Source organism: Orycteropus afer, unplaced genomic scaffold (genome assembly GCF_000298275.1).
Source record: "Orycteropus afer afer isolate SDZICR_OR568_19922 unplaced genomic scaffold, OryAfe1.0 scaffold00371, whole genome shotgun sequence".
NCBI classification, from domain to species: Eukaryota; Metazoa; Chordata; class Mammalia; order Tubulidentata; family Orycteropodidae; genus Orycteropus; species Orycteropus afer.
The window spans coordinates 1,399,726-1,414,924 of NW_006921958.1; the positions used below are offsets into that span (position 1 = coordinate 1,399,726).

The 15,199-nt window shown below is 48.1% G+C and overlaps 1 protein-coding gene across 1 annotated transcript in view; it reads right to left on the bottom strand.

The window, feature by feature from the left end:
- Positions 1–3,220: 3,220 nt before the first annotated feature.
- ZNF839 (zinc finger protein 839) overlaps positions 3,221–15,199 on the bottom strand; it is a 33,781-nt gene continuing 21,802 nt past the window's right edge. Inside the window, exons 4-9 of the mRNA XM_042782571.1 lie at positions 11,118–11,142; positions 9,866–9,949; positions 8,938–9,087; positions 5,382–5,513; positions 5,113–5,248; positions 3,221–4,071 (exon numbers count right to left, since the gene is read on the bottom strand). Of these exons, the coding sequence (XP_042638505.1) occupies positions 3,221–4,071; positions 5,113–5,248; positions 5,382–5,513; positions 8,938–9,087; positions 9,866–9,949; positions 11,118–11,142 (1,378 nt within the window). The remainder of the gene's footprint in view (positions 4,072–5,112; positions 5,249–5,381; positions 5,514–8,937; positions 9,088–9,865; positions 9,950–11,117; positions 11,143–15,199) is intronic.

Consider the following 15,199-nt stretch of genomic DNA (forward strand, 5'->3'; position numbering starts at 1 on the left):
GGAAGAGATAGTCTTTGACAAATGTTGCTGACAAAGCTGCATATCCATTTGCAGAAAAATGAAATAAGATTCATACTTCACACCAAACACAAAAAGTCACTCTAGATGGATCAAAGACTAAATGTAAAACATAAAAGTATAAAGTTCATCAAAGAAAAAATAGAGACAAACTTAGGGGCCATAATACATGGAATAAATAGGCTATCAAGCATTATCCAAAATGCACAAACAGCGTAAGATGAACTAGATGACTGGAACCTTCTAAAAATGAAATTCTTACACACATCAAAAGAATTTTCTGAAAGAGTCAAAAAGAACCTACAGATTGGGAAAAAAATATTCAGCAATGACATATCCAACAAGGGACTTACCTCTAAAACTTAGAAAACTTCAATACCTCAACATCAAAAAGACAAACAGTCAAACTGAAAAAGGGGCAGAAGAAATGAACAGACACTTCACCCAAGAAGGTATTCAGGTGGCCAGCAAACACATGACGAAATGCTCACAATCATTAACTATTGTTGTGTTGGTACGTGCTGTCAAGTCACACCCGACTCAAAGCAACCACTCCTTGAGTTTCTGAGGCAGTATCACTACGGGAGTAGATTGCCCCATTTTCCTTCCAAGGAGTGGCTGGTGGGTTTGAACCGCCAGCCTTCTGGTTAGCAGTCAAGTGCCTTAGGCACTACGCTACCAGAGCTCCCCATTAACTATTAGAGAGATGCAAATCAAAACAACAAGAAACCATCTCACTCCAGCAATAGTAGCAAAGTTCAGCAAGCCACTAAACAACAAATGCTGGTGAGAGTGTGGAGAGAATGGAACTCTCTTACACTGCTAGTGGCACTGTAAAATGGTATAACCACTATGGAAAACAGTATGACATTTCCTTAAAAAGTTGGAAATAGAAATACCATCTGATCCAGCAATCCCACTGTTGTGGTGTTGTTGTTGTTGTTGTTATGTGCCACTGAGTTGGCTCTGACTCATAGCGACCCTATGCACAAAAGAACGAAACACTGCCTGGTCCTGCATTAGCCTCACAATCCTTGCTATACCTGAGTCCAACATTGCAGCCACTGTCAGTCCATCTCATTGAGGGCCTTCCCCTTTTTTGCTGACCCTCCAGTTTACCAAGCATGATATCCTTCTCCAGGTAATGGTCCCATCTGACAATATGACTAAAGTAGGTGGGACAAAGTCTGGCCATTCTCGCTTCCGAGGAGCATTCCAGCTGCCCTTCCCCCAGGACTGATTTGTTAGTTCTTCTGGCACTCCATGGTACTTTCAGTATGCTTTGCCAACACCACAACTCAAAAGCATTAACTCTTTCTCAATCTTCAGCAATCCCACCACTACGTATATATCCTAAAGAAATAAGAGTCATGACACAAACAGGTATATGCACACCCATCCATGTTCATCACAAAATTATTCACAATAGCAAAAAGATGGAAACAACCTAAGTGTCCACCACAGATGACTGGATAACCACACAAGGGTACATACACAAAGTGGAATACTATGTAATACTAAAGAAAAATGAAGAATTCATGAAACACCTCATAATGTAGATGAATTTACAGGACATTATGCTGAGTGAAATAAGTCCATAACAGAAGGAAAAATACTGTATGAGTCCACTATTGTAAAAAGTCAAGGAAAGGTTTATACATGGAAGGAAACTTTCTTTGTTGGTTACCAGATGGGAGAGGAGAAGAAGGGAAGGGAGGAAACACATATTGATCTGGGTGAAGGGAAAAGGCAGTATACCAAAAGTGGGTGATCAGCACATTATCAGTACGGAAGACACAGAGAAGTGTATATAAGTGGTACAGACAACAAAGGTAAATACTTTTATACACACAATACTCCATTATCAGTAACAACAAACATTAATCTATGAGGAGTACACAGGTAGACAGGCAAGATAGGTATGAGTGGACAAAAGGGAATACCCCCCAACCATATATAGGTTTGTCAGATGATATTTCTACATACGTATTTGTATGTGCTATAAAAATGTCCATACATATAATAGAGCTAACAAGGCAAAATTATAACTTCTTTCCTTCCTTCCAGGGAGTGGCTGGTGGGTTTGAACCGCCAGCCTTCTGGTAAGCAGTCAAGTGCCTTAGGCACTATGCTACCAAAGCTCCTATAATCCATGCTAAGTATGTTTCAAACAAAAAACAACAGAAGTGAACTCCAGAAAACACAAGAAGTGATACGAAAGCATGAAGTAAACACGGTGTACCCAGGGAACACCATTTGTTCAGCTGGAACAGCATTTGCAGGTCACACAGTCATGCTGACTAGCCAACTGCAGCAGCTGTGGCTTGCTATCTTTTGGCCATCCCTGTGCCCCTTCTGTTTCTGTTAAACCCACCTGTAACATCACTGAATGGGCACGTGCCCTCCAGCCAGGGAAAGGGCTGTGAGGAGGCACTGGCTTCCTGGAACAAAGGCAGCCCCTCTCCAAGGCAGCCCAGGAAGGGGGCTTGCTGGGGGGTGAGGGGCGGCCTGTGACTCCCTGCACCCCACGCATCACCCACCACATCTTGCTAGGTGCTCCCTGGGGATGCTCTTGTCCAAGTGTAGACACACGACCCTACTCTGCTTTCTTCCTAATACAGCCAAGAAAACCCTCAAGGAAAAGACCCCTTGATAAGCAGGTTACAAGTGGGCATCAACGGCCTGGGGTTTCAGCTCAGCCCCGTCTCCTTGGGGAGCCCCACAAAGTCATCCTGCTACTCAAGCCTCACTTTCTCATCCACTGGCTGTGAAAATGACAACTGCCTTCCCCACTTCCCAATAAAATGCAACCAGAATGGCTAGCGTATTATTGTCTTTATTGAATTCAGAAGCGGCTTCCAGTGTAGACCAAGTCTGGTGGAAAAACAGCACGTTGTTGAGGAGGTAAAGGGACACAGACTTAATGACAGCGGTAACAGTGTAGCGGGTAACTGTCAACTGCAACAGTCATCAAAAGCTTGTAAGAGATGAATTGAGAGACTCATTACCAGGTAGCAGGTCTGACATCCCTACAGTGAGCAAGTTAGAGAAAAAGGTAGAGACAGCAGGGTGGGAAGACATTACTCTTTATAAATAAAGGGTACACTTGTGTCAGTATTCACATTAGAAAAATACATAGTGCCTGAAACAGGCTTCTGTGGATAAAACACATCCAAGTGCAGGCCTGCAGTATGACCTGGGTTCACGGGGGGGGATTGGTGCCACTGGTGAGGAAGGCCTCCACTGCTTCTAAAGGAACACCTGCCGGTGGCAGGTCCACCTGCAGAGGAGGCCCCTCCGCCTTGGACACTAGAATGTCCCCCTCCCGAGTCCCCACTGGACCTGGATGGGACAACATGAACCCATCTGAAGCCTGAATAAAAATCTGGTCCTGTCCCTGAGCAAACAAGTCGTGGCACCCACTGGTGATTTCAAAAGCCATGGTTTCACCCACAGCGACAATGTTCTCCAGCTCTGTCTGTGCGGCCCCGCAGGAGAACTGGCCCAAGTCCCCCACATGACTCCCATGATCACTTGTGGCTGACTGCAACCTGTCCAGACCCAGCTGAGGCCCTGGCTGAGCAGCAGTCCTGGAGGCATGGGCCACCTGTGCGGCCTCCGGGAACAAAGCTGTCTCAGGTGATGGCATTGTGACATTCATGAGTGTGACAGTTCCTGGGCTGGCCTGCCAGCCATCTGAGTGGGAGGTGTACATGCTGCCTGGGTTCCTGACCCCTGCATTCCCAGCCCCTGCAGGCAGCTGGGAGCCCAGCCTGCCACCGGACACCAGGGGACAGCAGAGATCTACACCATAAGGGCTGCCCCCAGCACGCTGACCTGAGAGCTCCGGAGCAGCCCGGGCCAGCTGAGGGTGAGCCGGCCCACTAGCATCCGAGGGCAGAAGAGATGGGCCCACAGACACGCCCTGTACATCAGCAAACACTCTCAGCTGCTGGCCGGCGAGGAGCATGCTGTGACCGCTGACAGGACCTGCCACCGGATGGCCTTCCCCACAGTGGTAGGACGAGCGCCCACTGACTTGAAGGCCACAACCTAAAGGTTCAGAAGAGCAAGATAAGCACTTGTGCGTCGCATTACAGCCTCATCACTCTCCAAAATAAGAGTCCAAACTCATTCTCTTGCCAACAAAAAATCAAAACATACACTCCTCTTGCTAGGAGGGATTGGCAGCAAAGTTGTTTTATATCAGTCCTTGTTACAATTCAAAAAGACACATTTTCCATTGAACTGGCTCTGGGTATTTTGCCAAAGCCACTCAGTGGTGTATTTTTGTCCCTATACTGAGCAAGTGACTGGCAGTTCTGAACCAGAGGTCATTTCAAAACGTGCATATCCACCCCTGCTGACCCACCATTGGACTCACAGGGGATATCCTGCCCAGGTCTCTGAACCCCACAAACACCTGCCCAGGTGATTCTGACACCCCAGGAAGAGCCACTCTCTGGACATTGGCATCTGGACTTGAAGGAAACCCTCACTCTTGAACCTAAGTCCTGCTTCTGCTACGGTGCAGGGCATACTAGGCCTCCTGAGGATGGGCCAGGAAGAGAAAACACGGGCTACTGGGTGGGTGCTGGGGGTGCCCTCCCCTCCTTCCAGGTACACAGAGCCCCATGGGGGAGTGAAGTCAGCAGAAAAAGCCTCTTCCAGTTGGAGACCTTTGGGTCAGGCAAGATGCCAGGCCACTTGCGAGGATTTCAGAAGTTATACACTCTTCTCTGTGCCTTATTGTTCAAACAGTTGGACAGACCCTGGCTAGAGCAAGACTGAAAACAGGAACGGGTCTTGTTTTCAAGGGTAAAACGACAGCCTGGCATTCAGAGCCAACGCTCATGAAAGCCAAGCCACACCCCAGCTGTGTCCTTGGTACCCAGCCCTGCCACTCAGGTCTCCCTAACCTCTCTGGTGCCTCTGGGTCCCATCACTCTTCACGTTAAAGGGACTCAGAACACCTCATGGCCCTCACACTCCTGGGGAATGAACACAGAACGCTGGGAAGCGAGGGGACAACGCCCAAGAACCAGAGGGCTCTGAAATAGAGCCCCGGGGCAAACACTACACCCGGCATCTTACCCGCCCTGGCAGCTGGGGCACACTCGGTCCTGGACCTCTCCTGGCCTCCAGCGGGGGCAGCCAGAGGCCCCATAGCATCCTTGGGCACTGTCTCTCTCCTGGTCCTTTTCACCGAGGTCAGCACCTCTTCTGTGATCTGTGGAGAGAGATCAGTCACTAGGACAGTGAAGAAACAGGCAGACCTGCCCCCTCCTTCCCAGGGAAGTGTGGGCTGAGGAAGTCAACCCACAATCACCAAACACAGACGAGAAACAGCTGCCCAGACCCACCTTGCTTCCCCGCTTCTGTCCGCCAGACTCTGCCCTGTCCGCCCCTGGGCTGATGCGACTCCCTGGAGGGCAGCCTGCGTATGTTCCTCTTCTCTTCAGGAGCTCTTCTGTGATTCCCAAGGACTCAGCAACCTGAGGAGACAGGGGCTGTTATGGATGGAACTGTTTCCCCCAGATATGCTGGAGTCTTAACCCCTACACCTGTGGATGTGATCCCATTTGGGAATAGGGTCTTATTATGTTAATTAAGTCATACCAGTGTACAGCGGGTCTTAAACCAATCTTTTTTTTTTTTCCCAAAGAATTTTTTATTGTGATTTGGGTGAGTTTACAGAGCAAATTGGTTTTCCATTTAACAGTTCACACATATTTTATCTTGTGACCCTGACTGCAATCCCCACAATGTAACAGCACTCTTGCCACTTCCGTGTGTTTCTCACTTTCCTTTGTTCCTCTTTCCTATCCCTTCCTGCCTTCTGAGCTTTATTCCTGGGTAAACACTGCCCTTTGGTCTTGTATGGTTCATTGCTCTAATGAGCACGCACCTCCCTGGGGTTATTGTTTACCTTACAGGTATCTGTCCTTTGACTAAAACGTGAGCCATGGGGGTGAGTTCAGTTCCAGGCCTGAAGGGTGTCTAAGGGCCACAGTCTTGGGGGTTCCACCAGTCTCTATCAGACCAGTAAGCCTGGTCTTTTTTATGATATTGAGTTTTGTTCCACATTTTCCCCCACTCTATCCAGGATCTCTTATTCTGATCCCTTTCAGAGAGGTCAGCAGTGGTAGCCGGGCACCATCTAGTTCTCCTGGTCTCAGGGTTGTGGAGGTTGGGGTTCACATGCTCCATGAGTCCTTTGGACCAACTATTTCCTTGTGTCTTTGATTATCTTCAGTTTTTTCTGCTCCAGAGAGGGAGAGGCCAATAGTTGCACCTTAGATGGCTGCTCACAAGCTGTGAAGACCCCAGTCACTGGTCCTCAGGGTAGGATGTAGTAGAAGACTGCCTTTGTGAATGAATCTGTTATACCAACCGACCCTAACGCCCCCCAATGAAAGCCATCACTCTTGAGATCCAGTAAGGGCAAATGAGGCACAGAGGCAAGGACAGGAGAAGATTGAGGCCACAGAAGACTGCCAAGGAACCCAGGAACATTGTCCTTCCTCAAGAGCGGACAGAGAGAGCGCCTCCCCTGAGAGCCAATGCCCTGAAGCTAGGCTTCCAGCCTCCTACACTGTAAGAAAATAAATTTCTGCTCCTTAAAGCCACCCACTTGTGGAATTTCTGTTAACAGGAGCACTGGGTAACTAAGGGGCCAACACAGAGGGAAGCTTTACCCAAAGCACACACGAGAATCCAAAAACGTGCCAACGCAGAGGCATTAGGTGACTGAATTTCAGTCTGTGAAGTCCTTTGTACTGTGAGATGCTGCCTAAACAATGAGCACAATGAAAATAAATACGAAGTGGGACGGAACAGCTGACAGGATGTATCATTATCAAAACCAGGAAGTTCTGGGTGAACACAGTTTGGAAGAAGGCATTCAAAAGATGGTAAAACATTTTGGAAAGAGCTCCCACTGGTGCTGTCAAAAGCTTACTCTGCTACTTCGATACCAAAGTAACTTTCCTGCCCAGTACTGCCCTCCTTTGCACTCCCCATTATCTGTTCAGGCACACAGCCCTGCGTGACCATTGCAGGCTGACGGAGAGGGCGTGACTGTGGGGCCTGGGAGAGCTGGGGCAGATCCAGCGCCCCTGCTCACAACTGTGTGGCCTCGGTCAGCCACCAGCATCTCCAGTCTCAGTTTCCTTGTCCACACAAGAGAAGACAGCTGCCCTGAAGGGTGTTTTGTAAGGACCAGATTAGATTCCATACACAGAGCACTGGCAGATGACACGGACAGAGGGCACACACACCTGGGGGTGGGGAGCAGCTGCGTAGTAGAGGCGGCCCAAAGGGAAGGCAGGGCCGGCCAACACAGCGCCCCCAGCCTAGACAGGGTCTCTGATGGACTAAGCTACCGTTTCGTTCCCAAGAGGCCAGAGCACAGTCTGAGCCACCTAGACAAGACTGAGCCAGTGGTGCCTGGCCCCAGTCCCTTCGTTTAACTTACAGCTTAAAAGCTATGGGAATTATGACTGTCAACCAGGCAACTACAGGAGACTGCAGAAACTCATTTTTAAAAAATTATGTAATTTAAGAAATTTAAATATAGGTTTTATTAGGGAATACATAAAATTCTGAATTATTTAGAATAATGATTTAATATTGAATTAAAAATAACAACCATAGTCAAAAACAAGCAAATAAAAAAACAAGTGTCAAAAGAAAAAATGCCTTCTACCTATTTAAAAATGTCTAGTGTCAAAGGGACCATTCCCTGGAGAAGGATGTCATGCTTGGTAGGGTGGAGGGTCAACGAAAGAGGGGGAGGCCTTCAATGAGATGGATTGACACGGTGGCTGCGATGATGGGCTCAAGTATAGCAGGGATTGTGGGGCTGGCGCGGGATCGGGCAGTGTTTCGTTCTGCTGTGCATGGGGTCGCTATGAGTCGGAAACGACTCGACGGCACTTAACAACAGTGTCAAAGCATTCCAATATATGAAGTGGTAGTTTCAATTATGTTTTTCTTAAATAACATGGATAACAAAGTCCTTTTGAGATAATAAAGCTTTCATCTTTAGTGTTAACAAAACAAAACAAAACAAAACACAAAAACCATGGGTTGCATTTTAGGTTGGATGGAGACTTCTTGCTACCAAAGAATAGTAACATACTCTAGAGAGTGCTGATCCTTCTAGTGAGACAGCCGCAGATCCGTCGGCGAATAGACACTAAGAGTAGGCAAAGGCAACGCGGCCTTTCTGAGCATGCCTGGTTGTCGTCAATGCAGTGGTTAATGTTTTAGGTAAGTAGGGGATGTTTACACCATGGCGCCGTGAGGGCCAGAAAGGAACCAGGAGCTGAGTGCAGCCTTTGGACAGAGGACGACACTGAGACCAGGGAGGCCCAGGAGCTCTGTGGTCAGCATCTGGGCCGGAGAGCCCACTGGTTCTCGTCCTGAGAGTGAGGGGCCATGTCCCAACTGTGGTCCCTGGTTGCATACCGTTGAGGCCCCAGAACAGGGATGTGATGGGATGCAAAGTTTTCTCCACAGCAAGTCAAACCAGATCTGTTTGAAACATGTCTATAAAGAACCAGCATCTCTAAACGCAATCTGACGACAGAGAAACAAGAACTGTGTCAAAACCACCACACCTGGAACCCACCCCCAAACACCAGCACGAGGAAGAAAGCCACACATCAGCGTGTTACCTGTGGCGTGTTACCAGTGAGCGGGAGGCTGGCGGTGTTTTTGCTTAGGTACACTTAGGAGTTTTCTAGGACAAACATTTATTGCTGTGAAAAAAAGAATTCATTTGATGGCAAAAAGAGCTACAAGGATGTTGACTACAAAGATGTCACCACTGCCCCCGCTCCTGCTCCCCTCCGCTGATGACCCGTCCTCTCGGCTAAGAGCCAAGCTCTCTGCCCACGTGAATACTTTCAGTACCTGACTGTTGTTTATTTCCAGCAGCTCCAGAGAACATGGACCAGAACTCCTGAGGTAATCTTGACACATCTTCTTAACCATTTCATGCAGCTCTTCAAACTCCTTATAGACAGCTGGGAACAAAGGCTTTGCTAGATGAGTTCTTTCAACCTTAGTAAAGATAAAGATGACCAGAAATGTTTAAACCTGAGGCAATGATACAGAAAACACAGAGAGAAACGTAAAGTACGGAAGGATCTGGTTTCCCAGTGTCAGTGGTGGCATTTCCTTCCCTCCCCACGAGAACAGGCTGTGTCCAGGTACCACGCTCCACAAGGCAGGCAGGTAGGAATGGGGCCGAGAACAAGGCAGCCTGTGGGACGATTACACAGAGGGACATGGGGCCAGCTCCAGGAAGGCAGCCAAGGGAGCTGTGTGTGGGGGGGTGTCTTTGCAGAAAGGCCCCAGAAGCCACATCCCTGAGGCCTGGCAGGCAGAAGGGGGAGGGCCTTCAGTCCTCAGGAGCGCTGCTAGCACACGGGAAAGCAGCACCAGCGCTCCCTGGACCGCACCTGCCGTCAGGGACTCGGGGCTCAGGCCCCTAGGCACACTGTCAGAGGCGGCTCACCCACCAGCAGAGCCTGGGGCTGTGAGGCCCACGAGGGCAATGCACATCCAAGGAAACGTGCTGAGGGCCAGCAGCAGGTCTGCTGGGGCCCCTTGTGCTGGCCTCCTTCCCAGCCACCCAAGGTCACCACAGTCCAGGGCACAATCAGTACCTGGCCTGAGAGACATTGCCACGTGTCACCAGACCCCCGCCAGGTGCTCAGCCAGACCCAACAAGCTCCTCCACCTGTGTCCCAGAGAGAACGATGCCAAACAGCCAGGGGCCTTCTAGGACCTGTAACTTCAAAGCAGCCCCAGTGTCCTGTGAAAGCTGCAGACTCACCTTCATCAGGAGAAAGTCGCACACAGTTACAACCGGAGTCAGCTGAGGTAGGGCCCCTGCCACCAGACGCTCCCGGTCCCACTGCTGGGGAAGCACCAGAGAAGGGGGCTGACACACGGAAGCTGATACAACAAAGAACGTAACAGCCAGCGTGTGTCTGGGCCCTGGAGAACCAACACTGCAACAAGGAAACGTGGGTGCTACCCTTTGGGGCTCACCAACTAGCACAGGAGACAAGAAGCAAACCAGGAGGTGCCACACCGCCAGGAGCAGCGGGATGAATAAGGCAGGAGCCCATTGGGTGTAAGCAGAGGTGGTGCCTGCAGACCGAGAGACAGCCCAGAGGCAGGCTGTGAGGGGCGATCGCCTGCATTTCTTTCTACAGGCGCCGGAGCAGAGGGAGGGGTTCAGCAGTCAGGGGAAGCAGGGCGGAGATGGGCCAGGAGGCAGCACTGTTAGGAGACTGCAGCTGGAGTGCAGGAGTGAGATGGGGACCCAGGTGGGACAGGGGTAGGTATGAAGACACTGTCCTCAGGAACAGAGGGAGGTGGAGTGAAGGGTAAAAGCAGCCAAGATGCCCCTGGGGTCCCCAGCCTGGGCCTGGGCGGATAGCTGCCCTTAACCACATGAGGGCAGGACAGGAAGCCCACCTGTGAGAGGAGGTAGCGGAGGGGCCTCTAGGACACCAGGGGCAATATGTGCGACATGAGCTCTGCTGCTCTGGATGGGGTCAACACAGGAAGCAGGCCGGGGAGTCGGCCCAGGGTAGACAGCCTGTGAAACCAGAATGGGTGAGCAGCCCTGGGAAGGCCGGAAGTGAGGGGAAGCCAAGTCTCTGAAAGAGAAAGCCTTGGGGCCCTGGCTCAGGAAGAGGGGCTGCAAAAAACTGTGGATTGAACCGAGTCCCCCCAGGACATGTGCTGGAGGCCAGCCCCAAGGCCTGGATGAGATCCTGATAGAAACAAGGTCTCTTTGTGATGCTAATGAGGCCGTGAGGGTAGGGTGTGTCCTACACCTAAGTGAGTTACAAGAAGAGCTGAACACACACAGACCCACACAAGGGGGAAGACAGAGGCTGTGAGATGATCTCTACAAAACAAGGAATGGGGGGCCCTGGGGCTGCTGACAAGAAAGGGGTCCACACAGCCAAGACTCCCATTCGGACTTTCCGCCTCCAGAATGGGGGGACAGTAACCCTCTGTTCTTTAAAGCACCTCACATGAGGGTTTTTGTGACAGCGGTTCTAGGTCACTGAAACAAACTCTTGTCCACCTCTACTGTAGGCAGTGTGGGAAGGTCAGAACGTCGGGCCCTCACATCACCTGGCCCAAACTCTGAATGAGCTTCCCGCCAGCCCGCAGGGAGCTGGCAGACTGCTGCCTGGCACCAGCCCAGCTGACGGGCTCTGTTGGGTGAGTCCTGGTTTGCATCCCTCTTTCTCCCTATCTCGTGCCCTCAACACCTATAGCAGGGCCTGCTGCTTGGTGGACATCTGGTGTGTAAACATCTGTTTCTGGAAAATTCTCATCTATAAAGTCAGAGGATAGTCCTGTTTCAAGAGTTCCTCGAACACCACCACTCGTCTGGCAGTCTGTTGTACTGGGTGGCTTGCCTGTTGCTGTGAGGCTGGAGGCTACACCACCAGTATTTCAAATCCCAGCAGGGTCACTCGTGGTGGACAGGGTTCAGTGGAGCTTCCAGACTAAGACAGATTCAGAAGAAGGAAGGGGCCATTCACTTCTTAAAGAATCGGCCAGTGAAAACCTTATGAAACACTGTCTGATATATCACTGGAAAACTTTATAAACAGCCCTGAAACACTGTCCGATATAGTGCCAGAAGATGAGCCCCTCAGGTCGGAAGGCATCAACACACGATTGGGGAAGAGCTGCCTCCTCAGAGCGGAGTCGATCTTCATGATGTGGATGGACTAAAGCTTTCAGGACCTGCATTTGCTGATGTGGCACGACTCAAAATGGGAAGAAACAGCTGCAAATATCCATTAATAATTGGGATACGGAACGTACAAAGTATGAATCTGAGAAATCTGGACATTGTCAAAATGAAATGGAACGCATAAAGATTGATATCCTAGGCACCAGTGCTTTGGGCTATTGTAAGTCAGGCAAGCGTATGATCTACTATGCCAGGAATGAAAAATTAAAGGGGAAGGGCATGGCATTCATCATCACAAAGGATGTTTCAAGATCTGTACTGAAGTACAGTACTGTCAGTGATAGGATAATATCCATACGCCTACAAGGAAGACCAGTTGATATTATTAACCAAATTTACACACTAACCACCAGAGCCAAAGACAAAGAAATTGAAGATTTTTACCAACTTCTGCAGTTTGAAATTAACCAAATACACAATCAAGATGTGTTGATTATTACTGGTGAGTGGAATGCAAATGCTGGAAACAAAGAATCACCCATAGCTGGAATTATGGCCTTGGTGATAGAAATGACACTGGAGATTGCATGATACAATTTTTTGTAAGACCAATCACCTTCACTGCAAATACCTTTATTCAACAACGTAAACGGCAGCTATACAAGTGGACTTCACCAGATGGAATACACAGGAATCAGACAGACTATATCTGTGCGAAGAGGCAATGGAGAAGCTCAATTATCTTCAGCCAAAACAAGGCCAGGAGCTGACTGTGGAACAGACCATCAACTGCTCATATGCAAGTTCAAGTTGAAGCTGAAGACAATTAAAGCAACTGCACAAGAGCCAAAATATGACCTAAAGTCCCACCATCTCACAAACAGATTTGACACAATGAACACTAATGACTGAAAACCAGTTGAACTGTCGGATGACACCAAGAACATCATATATGAAGAAAGCAAAAGGTCATCAAAAATATAGGAAAGGAAGAAAAGACTCTGAAACTTGCTCTTTAACGGACAGTTGATAAAGCAAATGGAAGAAATGACAAGATAAACGAGGTGAACAGAAGATTTCAAAGAGCAGCTCAAAAAGACAAAATAAATTATTATACTGAAATGTGCAAAGATCTGGAGTTAGAAAACCAAAAAGGAAGAACACACTTGGCAGTTCTCAAACTGAAAGAAATGAAGGAAAAAATTCAAGCCTTGAGTTGCAATATTGAAAGATTCTAGGTAAAATACTGAAAGATTCAGGAAACATCAAAAGAAGATGGAAGGAATATACAGAGTCACTGTACCAAAAAGAATTGGTCGATGTTCATCCATTTTAGGAAGTGACATATATGATCAAGAACTGATGGTACTGAAGTAAGAAGTAGAAGCTGCACTGAAGGAACTGACGAAAAACAAGGCTCAGGAATTTACAGAATACCAACTGAGATGTTTCAAAAAAATGGATGCAACGCTGGAGGCACATACTCATCTAGGCCAAGAAATGTGGAAGACAGCTAACTGGCCAACTGACTAGAAGACATCCATATTTGTACCCATTCCAAAGAAGGTGATGCAACAGAATGTGGAAATTATTGAACAATATCATTAATATCACAAGCAAGTAAAATCTTGCTGAAGATAATTTAAAAAATGGTTGCAGCAGTATATTAACAGAGAACATCCAAAAATGTAAGCTGGATTCAGAAGAGGATATGGAATGAGGTGTATCATTGCTGAGATCAGATGGATCTTGGCTGAAAGAAAGAATACCAGAAAGATGTTTACTTATATTTTATAGACTATGCAAAAGCATTCGACTGTGTGGATTATAACAAGTTATGGATAACATTGAGAAAAAATGGGAATTCCAGTTAATTGTGCTCATGAGGAACCTGTCCATAGACCAGGAGGCTGTCATTCGAACAAGGGTTTAAAATCAGGAAGGGAGTGTACATCAGGGTTGTATCCTTTCACCATAGTTATTCGATCTGTATGCTGAGCAAATAATACGAGAAACTGGACTATATGAAGAAGAATGCAGCATCAGGATTGGAGGAAAACTCATTAACAACCTGCAATATGCAGACAACACAACCTTGCTTACTGAAAGTGAAATGACTTGAAGCACTTACTGATGAAGATTAAAGATTGCAGTCTGCAGTATGGATTACACTTCAACATAAAGAAAATGCAAATCCTCACAAATGGACCAATAAGCAGCATCATAAATGGAGAAACGATTATTGTCAAAGATTTCATATTACTTGGTTCCACATCAACACCAATCAAAGCAGCGGTCAAGAAACCAGACATTGTACTGCGTTGGGCCAATCTGCTGCAAAAGACCTCTTTAAAGTGCTGAAGAGCAAACATGTCTCTCTGAAGACTGAGGTGCTCCTAACCCAAGCCATGGTGTTTTCAATCGCCTCATCTGCATGTGAAAGCTGGACAATGAATAAGGAAGACCAAAGAGTTGATGATTTTGAGCTGTGGTATTGGCAAAGAATACAGAAGGTACCATGGGCTGTCAGAAGAACTAACTTAACAGTCTGGAAGAAGTGTAGCTGGAATGCTCATTGGTAGTGAGAATGGTCAGACTTCATCTCACCTACTGTGGTCATGTTTTGAGAGGGAACCATTCCCTGGAGAAGGATATCATGCTTGGTAAAGTGGAGGGTCAGGGAAAAAAGGAAAGAGATGGAAGAAAAATAAGAAGAAAAAGTCAATGAGATGGATTGACACAGTGGCTGCAATGATGGGCTCAGGTACAGCAAAGATTGTGAGGCTGGCTTAGGACCAGGCAGTGTTTCATTCTGTTGTACTCAGGGTTGCTATGAGTAGGAGTCAACTCAACAGCACCTGACAATGACAACAACAAGTTCTCTATGTGACAGATGTGGCCATGGTGATCAGGTTGATATCACCATCATATCAGAGTCACTGGCTGGCCTCACTGATCCCCGGACGCCCCTCATATGCCCCTACTCAGTCAACACCAAACAACCTGGATTCTTGCCTGCTGCCTGCGAGATCTGCAAGTCATTGAACCTCACTGAAGTTCAAGTTCCTAATACACAAAGTCAGGGAAATGGCTGTTCTGGAACAAAGGAAGTGTGCCTGGCACTTAGCACCATGTACCAGGGTTTCGGGGTGGCTGAGGTGCCGTACAGAAGAACCCACCAAATGAAACCCACTGTCATCACAGTGATCCTGTAAGACAGAGTAGACAACAGAACCAACTGAAATAAAAAAGATATCAGGATACTATAAAGAACTGTTGTTGTGGTGGTGGTGGTGGTGGTTGTTGTTATGCGCCATCGAGTCGGCCCCAACTCATAGCGACCCCTTCTTGGGTTTCTGAGGCAGTATCACTACAGAAGTAGATTGCCCTATCTTCCTTCCGAGGAGCGGCTGGTGGGTTTGAACCACCAGCTTTCTG